The 11,341-nt window shown below is 45.1% G+C and overlaps 1 protein-coding gene across 4 annotated transcripts in view; it reads right to left on the bottom strand.

Annotated features, from left to right (window-relative positions):
- Positions 1–11,341, bottom strand: part of STARD9 (StAR related lipid transfer domain containing 9) — a 161,588-nt gene that overhangs the window by 4,530 nt on the left and 145,717 nt on the right. For 3 of the 4 annotated variants that reach the window (XM_074289392.1, XM_074289394.1, XM_074289393.1), the window contains exons 24-32: positions 9,909–10,106; positions 7,866–8,052; positions 7,577–7,720; positions 6,642–6,759; positions 6,349–6,497; positions 6,116–6,180; positions 1,411–1,616; positions 731–810; positions 465–623 (exon numbers count right to left, since the gene is read on the bottom strand). In XM_074289392.1, the coding sequence (XP_074145493.1) occupies positions 465–623; positions 731–810; positions 1,411–1,616; positions 6,116–6,180; positions 6,349–6,497; positions 6,642–6,759; positions 7,577–7,720; positions 7,866–8,052; positions 9,909–10,106 (1,306 nt within the window). Of the gene's footprint in view, positions 1–464; positions 624–730; positions 811–1,410; positions 1,617–6,115; positions 6,181–6,348; positions 6,498–6,641; positions 6,760–7,576; positions 7,721–7,865; positions 8,053–9,908; positions 10,107–11,341 lie in introns of those variants that run through there. The other variant, XR_012486406.1, reaches the window with a different exon arrangement.

Below are 11,341 nucleotides of genomic sequence, written 5' to 3'. Positions count from 1 at the left end.
CGGGTGTCTGGGGTAGAACGGTGTGACTGCTGGAACCCTCCTGCACTTGTGGCTTATACCACTGTTCCCCGGGAGCCCAAGAGGTGGTTAGATCCTGGGAGGGGCTCTGGGCACTGAAGCTGGGGCTGGGCCTCTTCTGCATCCCCATGTCACAGAGCCATAATGGCTATGATCCAAGTCGTGGAGGCCTGACGGCCCCTGGTCTGGGAGCAGAGCTGCAGAGACACCGTGAGGGGCCGTCATCTCCTTGAGGAGGAAACCTTGGACACACAAAAGGCCGGTACTAGCTCCTCTGGGACTGAAGAGCTCTTGCTTCTGTGAGTGGCCCAAGGTCCCCGAGACAGAGCTGGCCACGCGTCTACCAAGTCATCAGGCTGTGGCCAACGCACGGGAAGCCGGCTCCAGCCAATCCTGGGCCGGCCCGAGGCTGCGTGAAGTTCTACCGCGAGGGGTGGGCGGCTTACCTGGACCATGTGAATGACTTTGGTGACCTCCTTCCCATCCACGGTGTGAGGCTGCAGGAGCCAGGCACTGGGCAAGATCTCCCCACGGATCATGTTTCCGCTGGGCCGCGGCATTGACTTGTCATACACCGACTGAGCTACCATGATGGTCAGGTGGCCCTGGAAGAGAAGGCGTTGGACGCAGCTGCGCCGGCTCCCGCCCGCGCCGCCCCCCCCCCCCCAGCTGCCCGCCGAGCCCCCGGCCGCTCCCCACCACCCACTGTCACCTCTTTAGCCTCGGCGCTGACACAGCAGAAATCTCGGGGTTGCTTCAGGCAGTTGATCGAGGTACTGCTGACCAGGTACACTGCAAAGGTAAGGAGAAGTCAACAGAAACTCCTGAAAGAGTTTCTCTGTCCCCATTTCCCTCCTCTTCCTATGCCCTAGGCACTGGGCCCAGAGCACTGGCCTTCAGTCATGGTTAGCTAGCAGCAGCCTGGAGCAGTGAACAGAGCATTTGGGCCTGGAGTCAGGAAACCCTGAATTCAAATCCAACCTCAAGAGACTTCCAAGATCACCCTGGCCATCACTGCCTTTTTGCCTCAGTTTTCTCATCTGCAAAACAGAGATAGTCACAACACCTATCTCCCAAGACTGTTGTGAGGATAAAAATGAGATATTTGAAATGTGCTTAAGACAATGCCTAGGACATATTAGCTGCCCAATAATCGCTGCTTCCATTCTCCTCCTCTCTACGGCATCAGCCGGACCGGACCCAAGGTTCGGAAAATGGAAGATCTGTCCCTCGGGTCCCGGGGCACTGACTGTGGTAGAGGTGGCCCTTTAACTTCCTTTAACTGCTCTCCCCCCCATCTTCCTCAGCCATGTTAGGGCTCCCACCTCTCCCTCCATGAGTCGCGTCTCGGTCGCGTCCGATATGTTAGGCCATCCCTGGCTTTGTGCTCACCCAGTTTAATGGTGTTGGTCACCTTGTGGTACAACTGCGCAGTCTGGATGGACTTGTCATACAGGGTCCACGTGGTAGGGTCCCTCACAGCGGCCCAGACTCGGGGTAGCGGCTGAGGCACCACCCCAGCCCCCAAGAAACCATGCCGAGTAGCCGAGGGAAATCCCTTATAGTATGTCAGCACATCCTTTTCTTCACCCTGGTACCTGAGCAAGGGGTGGGGAGATAGAGGAGGTCATTAAAAATGAGCCCCCCCCCAACCAAAAACTAAACTTGAAATTCTAAAATTAAAAGGAGAAATCAATAATATTGAAAGTAAAAATACTATTGAATTAATAAATAAAACCAAGAGTTGGTTTTATGAAAAAGCCAATAAAATAGATAAACCTTTGGTAAATCTGATCAGAAAAAGGAAAGAGGAGAATCAAATTGTTAGTCTTACAAATGAAAAGGGGGATCTTTCCACCAATGAAGAGGAAATTAGAGAAATAATAAGGAGTTACTTTGCCCAACTTTATGCCAATAAATTTGATAACTTAAGTGAAATGGATGACTTCCTACAAAAATATAGGCTTCCTAGATTAACAGAGGAGGAGATCAATTGCTTAAATAGTCCCATTTCAGAAAAAGAAATAGAACAAGCTATTAATCAACTCCCCAGGAAAAAATCCCCTGGACCAGATACCAAACATTTAAAGAACAATTAGCCCCAATGCTATATAAACTATTTGAAAAAATAGGGGATGAAGGAGTCCTACCAAACTCCTTTTATGACACAGACATGGTACTGATACCTAAACCAGGTCGATTGAAAACTGAGAAAGAAAATTATAGACCAATCTCCTTAATGAATATTGATGCTAAAATCTTAAATAAGATATTAGCAAATAGACTTCAGAAAATCATCCCCAGGATAATACACTATGATCAAGTAGGATTTATACCAGGAATGCAGGGCTGGTTTAATATTAGGAAAACTATTAGCATAATTAGGCATATTAATAATCACATTAATAAAAACCATATGATCATCTCAATAGATGCAGAAAAAGCATTTGATAAAATCCAACATCCATTCCTACTAAAAACTCTTGAGAGTATAGGAATAAATGGATTATTCCTTAGAATAATCAGGAGCATATATTTAAGACCGTCAGTAAGCATAATATGCAATAGAAATAAACTGCAACCTTTCCCAGTAAGATCAGGAGTGAAACAAGGTTGCCCACTATCACCATTACTATTCAATATAGTACTAGAAACACTAGCCTCAGCAATAAGAGCCGAGAAAGAGATTCAAGGAATAAGAGTAGGAAATGAGGAAATTAAACTATCACTTTTTGCAGATGACATGATGGTATACTTAGAGAACCCCAAAGACTCTGCTAAAAAGCTATTAGAAATAATTCAGAATTTTAGCAAAGTCGCAGGATACAAAATAAATCCACATAAATCCTCAGCATTTTTATATATCACCAACAAAATGCAACAGCAAGAGATACAAAGAGAAATTCCATTCCAAACAAATGTTGAGAGTATAAAGTATTTGGGAATCCATCTACCAAAGAAAAGTCAGGAATTATATGAGAAAAATTACAAAACACTTGCCACAAAAATAAAGTCAGATTTAAATAATTGGAAAGACATTCAGTGCTCTTGGATAGGCCGAGCGAATATAATAAAGATGACAATACTCCCCAAACTAATCTATTTATTTAGTGCTATACCAATCAGACTCCCAAGAAACTATTTTAATGACCTAGAAAAATAACAACAAAATTCATATGGAAGAATAAAAGGTCGAGAATTGCAAGGGAACTAATGAAAAAAAAGTCAGAGAAAGGTGGTCTAAGTGTACCTGATCTAAAGCTATATTAATATAGCAGCAGTCACCAAAACCATTTGGTACTGGCTAAGAAATAGACCGGTAGATCAGTGGAACAGATTAGATACAAAGGACAAAAAAGGGTACATCTATAGCAATCTAATCTTTGACAAACCCAAAGATACCACATTATTCAGAAGAAACTGTTGGGAAAACTGGAAATTGGTATGGCAGAAATTAGATCTGGATCCACACTTAACACCATATACCAAGATAAGATCAAAATGGGTCCATGATTTAGGCATAAAGAATGAGATCATAAATAGATTAGAGAAACAGAAAATAGTCTACCTCTCAGACCTGTGGAGGAGGAAGAAATTTATGACCAGAGGAAAACTAGAGATCATTATTGATCACAAAATAGAAGATTTTGATTACATCAAACCAAAAAGTTTCTGTACAAACAATACTAATGCAAACAAGATTAGAAGGGAAGTAACAAATTGGGAAAATATTTTTAAAAGGAAAGGTTCTGACAAAGGTCTCATTTCCAAAATATATAGAGAACTGACCCTAATTTATAAGAAACCGAACCATTCTCCAATTGATAAATGGTCAAGGGATATGAACAGACAATTCTCAGATGAAGAAATTGAAACTATTTCCACTCATATGAAAGAGTGTTCCAAATCACTACTGATCAGAGAAATGCAAATTAAGACAACTCTGAGATACCACTACACACCTGTCAAATTGGCTAAAATGACAGGAACAAATAATGATGAATGTTGGAGGGGATGTGGGAAAACTGGGACACTGATACATTGTTGGTGGAGTTGTGAAAGAATCCAGCCATTCTGGAGAGCAATGTGGAACTATGCCCAAGAAGTTGTCAAACTGTGCATACCCTTTGACCCAGCATTGCTGCTATTGGGCTTATATCCCAAAGAAATACTAAAGAGGGGAAAGGGACCTGTATGTGCCAAAATGTTTGTGGCAGCTCTTTTTGTTGTAGCTAGAAACTGGAAGTTGAATGGATGTCCATCAGTTGGAGAATGGTTGGGTAAATTATGGTATATGAAGGTTATGGAATATTATTGCTCTGTAAGAAATGACCAGCAGGAGGAATACAGAGAGGCTTGGAGAGACTTAAATCAACTGTTGCTGAGTGAAATGAGCAGAACCAGAAGATCACTATACACTTCAACAACTATACTGTATGAGGATGTATTCTGATGGAAGTGGAAATCTTCAACATAAAGAAGATCCAACTCACTTCCAGTTGATCAATGATGGACAGAAATAACTATACCCAGAGAAGGAACACTGGGAAGCGAATGTAAATTGTTAGCACTACTGTCTATCTACCCAGGTTACTTATACGTTAGGAAGCTAATAATTAATGTGCAACAAGAAAAAGGTATTTACACACATATATTGTATCCAGGTTATATTGTAACACATGTAAAATGTATGGGATTACCTGCCATCGGGGGGAGGGAGTGGAGGGAGGGAGGAGATAATTTGGAAAATGAATAAAAAAAATAAAAATAAAAAAATAAATTAAAAAAAATAGCCCCAATAAAGCCATGCAAACTTCGTTAATATAGTCTTCCATATCTCCATGACATCCGAGGAGCTGATTCACACTTATGAGAATCAGAGACATTCTGTTCGCGGCAGCCCTTTTTGTAGTGGCAAAGCAATAGAAACTGAGTGGATGCCCGTCAGCTGGGGAATGGCTGCATAATTCACTATGGTAACAAAGTTATGGAGTATGTCCTGTAGGAAATGATGAACAAGATGGTTTCAGAGGGGCTTGGAGAGACCTACAGGAACTGATGCTGAGGGAAGTGAGCAGAACCAGGAGATCGTCGTACAAAGTTACAGCAAGATTATGTGGCGAGTGAAGGACTTGGCTCTTCTCCACAGCATGGTGATCCAGGACAATTACAACAGACTTGGGATGGAAAACACCATCTGCATCCAGAAAGAGAACTGTGGAGACTGAATGTGATGGAAGCGCGGTATTTTCACTTTTTTTTTTTTTTGTTTGCTTGCTTTTTCTTTCTTATGGATTTCTCCCTTTAGCTCTGATTTTTCTTGCACATGACAAATATGGAAATATGTTTAAATAATTGCACAACAAGGTTTTTCCAGGGTCAATGGTGAAAAATAATCCCTGCATATGTTTTGAAAATAAAAAGCTTCAATAAAAAAAAAGAATTGCACATATTTAACTTATTTCAGATTGCTTGCTGTCTTAAGGAGCTTCTGGACAACTGGAGAAGAGCTAAACAATTCATGGCATATGGATAGAATGGAATACTGCTGGGACAAGAGAAATAATGAAAGGGAAGGTCTTGAATGAACTGGTGCAGAATGAACATAATTAGGAAAACCATGTTATCAAAACAACATTATTCTAAAAAAAATTTTTGAAAGACTTTAAAGAAACTAATCCATACAACAAGGAACCATGATTCCAGGGGGCCAACCAATGATGAAATATATTTCTCACTTCTTGACAGAGAGAGAATGGACTCAAGGTGCCAAATAAGACACACACTTTTGGATATGGTCAATGTGGAATTTTGACTATATTATTTTAAGTAGATTTTGTTTTTCCTTTTTTTTCCCTTTTGCTAAGAGAGGAAGGGAAAAAGGTAGGGAAAAATGAGAGGGACAGAAAATAAGTGCCTATTAAATGAAATAAAATAAAATTTCAAAATTATAAAAACAGACCCCAGAGGTGTATTTGAGGATGAGATTCAGAATCAGGAAAGACTGAGGTCTTAAATCACAAAGATTGTTGGGATCATAGGGAACATGACAGTTCTCGAGAAGCCCAGAATAGAGATGTTACAGGAACTCACTCACTTCCAGCCTGCAGTGGCCTGGCAGCTGAAGAGATTTTGCAGGTTGTCAGAACAGGCAGCCATCACCTGAAAGCAGACAACAGCCACGATGAGTTGCCGAGCACTGCCCGATCTTGGCTCCCTTAAGATGCAATCCCATTTCCTGGGTGTCTGAAGCCCTTTCCCTCCCTTTTTCCCATTCTCGTTCCTCTCCTCTAAAATAAATAAATAAATGCCTGGCCGCTGAATGCTCACTTCAGACATCGTGCTGGTCAGGATGTGCTTGACCAAATCATGATACAGGATGCCTGGGGAGGTCGAGAGGCAGCTGTCCGAGTTTGACTGGCTGATGAGGGACTTGTGGGGCCGATCAAAGGAGGCTCGGTGGCTTTTGCCTCTAAGTTCTGAAAGAAGGAAACAGAATAAGATGAGGGCTGGCAAAGGGAAGGGGCAGCACTCAGAGGTGGGGAGTGCCCAGGATCCAGTGGTCTCCTCCCCCCCTCTCTCAGAAGACCCTAACCCCTTAGCTTCCCATCTTCCCTACTCACGGTGACCTAGGTTCTTCTGGGCAGGCCTGTTCAGATAGAGCTGATAGTTTCTCACTGCAGAGCGGCCCCGCAGGTCCCCTCCAGTGGTCTCTTTGAAGCAAGGTATGTTAGCATTCCCCTAAAGGATAGAGACACGGGCCCCAGAGAACCCTCAGCACTGGAGGGAAGAGCACAGATGTGATGTCCTTTTCCCACTGACTCCAACCCTCACCCCCAAATTCACCTCAAGTGGCCCAGGAGGGACCCTTGGGTCTGCTTGGCTAAGATCTGAGTGGGGTGGGGGGGACGCAAAATGACAAAAACCTGCACAGTCCATTTCCTGGACAATCTGCTTTCTAGTCCTAAGTCCTTAAGGCCACCCTCCAGTGGCTATGTCTCTTGGCAATGACCAACCACTCCCCCAAACCTCCAAGTCCTAGCCTCAAGTTCTCACCAGCAACAGGGCTGGCTGAAGGGACTGTGGCCTGTGGGGGAGCCAATCCATTTTCTTCCCTGCCTTCCCCGACTGCTATGGCAGGGAGTGGGGAGGGGCAGTAGGGGGGAGATGGCAAGCAAGCAGAGCAGAACAGGAAAGGTGCCAAGAAGCTGGAGGGGAACTCCCCCTTCTGACCCGTGGAGGGAGCTATCCTCCTGATTCTGGGGGCAGAATCAGCCTCTCTCCTGCAGCTATATCTGGCAGGAGCAGTTATTTTTCATCCTGACCCTCAGACTTTGCTGTGAGCCACCACTCTCTCTACCTCTCTGTGCCTTCTGACTTTGGTCTCCAAGGGGGACTGAATATACCAGGACAGACAGACAGAGCCAAGAAGGCTGCAGAGGGCTGTTCATTTGCCTCCCCAGTGGCCCTAAGGCAGAAACCCGGCTCCATCTGTCCCAGCTGTGGGCACCGCCGGGCTTTGGCCCCCACCTCCACGTCACACCCTCCTCCTCTTCACCTGCTTCTCTGGAGGCTGGCTCTGGCTGGCCAAGGTGAGGTTGCTGCTGTCATAGCCGGAGGTGGGGCTGGAGGAGCGGCTGTCCATGGAGCTGGTGGTGCACAGGGTGCTCACGCTGACTAGGGTTTGCAGTTTTGCTTCTTCCTAGGGAGGAAAGGGCATTGGCCAACCACCCCTGAGAGCTCCCCCTAAGCCCACCGCACAGGTGGGGGGTCTGCCACACCAGAGACAGCCAAAAAGGGGCACAGAGAAGGAGGGCGCCGGCCCAAGGCCCCTCCGTCACACATACCCGTTGCAGCTGGGAAACTATCTGTTGGCGGATGCGCTGTTTCTCTTGCTCGGCTCGCTCCCGCAGCCGGTCTCGGGCGCGAGCAATCTCCATCTTGGTCTCTTCTCTGGCCCGCTGGTAGTCTCGGAGCAGCACTTCTATGTCAGAGGGCTGGTGGCTTGTAGTGTCTGAGGCAGACTCCAGGTTCCTGGGGGGGAGGAAGCTAGACTAGGACGGCCTTCCTCCCCACGAAGAGGAGGTACACCCTGCAACTACTGAGCCAGCCACATGGCAGGATTGTGGCAGAAGCAAGCAGCAACCTGCTCCCGATCAGGAAGTCCCCGCTTCCCTCCCAGAACGCAGCCCACCCCATCGTAGCGTTGTGATCACAGCCAGGAGCTCCAACTACTGACCTGGGACTCGGGGCCCACGTCTGGGCCTCCTGAAATGAGTGCTCCCACAAACTCAGGAGGCCCAGACCCAAAAACTCCTTGGCTATAAGTGACCGAAACAAAGCCCATCTGGCTCCATTTGTTCTTTTCCCATAATAACTCCCTCCATGGGGATGTGGGAAAACTGGGACACTGATGCATTGTTGATGGAACTGTGAAAAGATCCAGCCATTCTGGAGAATGATTTGGAACTGTGCCCAAAAAGTTATCAAATTATGCATACCCTTTGATCCAGCAGTGTTACTACTGGGATTGTATCCCAAAGAGATCTTAAAGAAGGGAAAGGGACCTGTGTGTGCAAGAATGTTTGTGGCAGCCCTCCTTGTGGTGGCCAGAAACTGGAAGATGAATGGATGCCCATCAATTGGAGAATGGCTGAATAAATTGTGGTATATGAATGTTATGGAATATTATTGTTCTGTAAGAAATGACCAGCAGGAAGATTTCAGAAAAGCCTTGAGAGATTTACATGAACTGATGCTGAGTGAAATGAGCAGGACCAGGAGATCATTATACACTTCAACAACAATACTGTATGAGGATGTATTCTGATGGACATGGCCCTCTTCAACAATGAGATGAACCAAATCAATTCCAGTAGAGCAGTAATGAACTGAACCAGCTACACCCAGTGAAAGAACTCTGGGAGATGACTATGAACCACTACATAGAATTGCCAATCCCTCTATTTTTGTCCGCCTGCATTTTTTATTTCCTTCACAGGTAATTGTACGCTATTTCAAAGTCCAATTCTTTTTGTAAAGCAAAATAACTGTATGGCTGTGTATACATATATTGTATTTAATTTATACTTTAACATATTTAACATGTATTGGTCAACCTGCCCTCTGGGGGGGGGGGAAGGAGGGGAAAAATTGGAACAAAAGGTTTGGCAGTTGTCAGTGCTGTAAAATTACCCATGTATATATCTGGTAAATAAAAACTATGATTAAAAAAATTAAATAAAAATAATTCCCTCCCCATTTCTCTTTGTGAATCATTCATCTCTATCTGCTTTTCTCTTCCTTTCCTTATCTTTTTCATATGTGGGTATTACAGATGTGAGAGATATAGCATGCATGTATTATGAGCCACACATATGCACATGCATATAGTCTTATACACACTGTACATTTACATATGCATGCACATATGTGTGTGTTTACATATGCACACATTTACAGATATGGCAGCTAAGTGGCCCAGTAGATGAGAGTGTTGGGCTCAGTATCCAGAAGACTCATCTTCCTTTGTTCAGGTCTGGCTTCAGACATTTACCAGTTGTGTGATCCTGAACAAGTCACCTGATTGCCTCAGTTTCCCCATCTGTAAAGTGAGCTGGAGAAGGAAATGGAAATCCCTTCGATGTCTTTGCCAAGAAAAGCCCAAATGGGGTCCCCCAGAGTGGGACGTGACTGGGAGGAATGAACAACAATACACACGCCCACGTACCCGCACAAACACACCGAACTTGCTTACGCCTCTCCCTTGCTTCCAGTTTGATCTGTCTCTTTAACAGACACCAACTAAAAGGGAAGACCCCAGGGAAGCCTCTTCCCCCCGCCTGAGGCCACCGTGCTCCCCGTTCCCAGCCCCTTTGGGCCCTCCTTGCCTGGTGGTCTCCACAACGTCCTTTCGAAGCTGTTGCAGGTATTCTCGCCGCCGACTGGGCAGGTCAGGGTCTCGGGGGAACGCTTCTGGGGTGGGCAGGAGGCCAAGCTGCTTCATAGGGCTGAGGCTACGGGCCCGGCGGAAGTTCTGGAGTCGATCTGAGCGTTCTCTCCGCATCACCTCAATGGTCTTCAAACGCCTAAGGGGGGATGGAATCTGCCTCATCCACAACCCCTGCCCTGCCCCCGGGGGCAGAGGTGGGGCTAGCCCTGGATCTCACTTCCAAGCAGCCTTCAGTCTGGGGGCCCACAGTGGTACCTCCCCACGGTGGTCTACAACCCACTCCACTTGAATGAAAGGTTAAAAATTGGTTCAAGTTGAACACACCATCCCAGGTAAGAAGAACAGAATCTCATAAACAAATCCCAGTTTTATAGTTTTTCTTTTTTACTTAATCTCTATTGATATATAATTGAATGTTTGGATGGTGACCCTCTTCTTGCCGGCAATCTTATCTTCACATCATTTGGGGAGGAATTTCTATTCTCTCTTTTCTACAATCCTTGGAAATGCCCCAGCCCCACCCCCACTCCTCTTCCTTGGGTTATTAATTTTATCTCATTTGATCCTCACATCATCCTTGTGAGATAGGTGCTATTACCCCCACTTTACAGATGAGGAAACTAAGTTTGGGAAGGGTTAAGGCATGGGGTTCATAGAGCTACTAAATATCTGAAGCTGGATTCAAATTATGGCCTTTCTGAGAGTCCAGTGCTCTATTCACAGCATTTAACACCCATAGGATAGGGGCAGGGACAGGGACTGTGATTTCATTGATAAAAGGAACTCATAGACACAACTCAAAGAGAGTCCTCCCTTTATCCACACAAGTCAGCACCTTCTCTGCAATTTAGTGTCTTGGATGATGTGGAATTATGTTTAACATGATTGCACATATATAACTGTATCATACTGCTTGTCATCTTGGGGAGGGGGGGAAGGAAGGAAGAAGAAAAATTTGGAACTCAAAATCTTATTTTAAAAATGAATTCTGAAAACTGTCTTTACATGTAATTGGAAGAAATAAAATACTATTTACAAGGAAAAAAATTAGTCTTAGAGTTGGCTTAAGCAGGAATGGCGCGTGGGTGCCTGCAGGCCACAAGTGAACCACAGATTAGCCACAAACCAGACTAAAATGTGATTAGAAAATATTTAACAAAATAATGATAAATAATAAAACATCAGCTATAATTTTGGAACTAAATAAAAGGGGGCCCATAGTGACCCTTAGAAACGGCTTAGTGGCCCATTTAGTGACCCAGAGCACCATAAATGACAAGTGACTTTGTCCAGCCAAGAGACAGCGTCAGGGGCAAGCCCTGAACCTGGCTGTTTCCTTGGGTCAGTACCAGCTCTCCCGTCCACTACAAC

Source organism: Sminthopsis crassicaudata, chromosome 2 (genome assembly GCF_048593235.1).
Source record: "Sminthopsis crassicaudata isolate SCR6 chromosome 2, ASM4859323v1, whole genome shotgun sequence".
In the NCBI taxonomy this organism is placed as follows: domain Eukaryota; kingdom Metazoa; phylum Chordata; class Mammalia; order Dasyuromorphia; family Dasyuridae; genus Sminthopsis; species Sminthopsis crassicaudata.
Note: the sequence above shows the minus strand (reverse complement) of the source record. Positions and strands in the feature narration are given on the sequence as shown.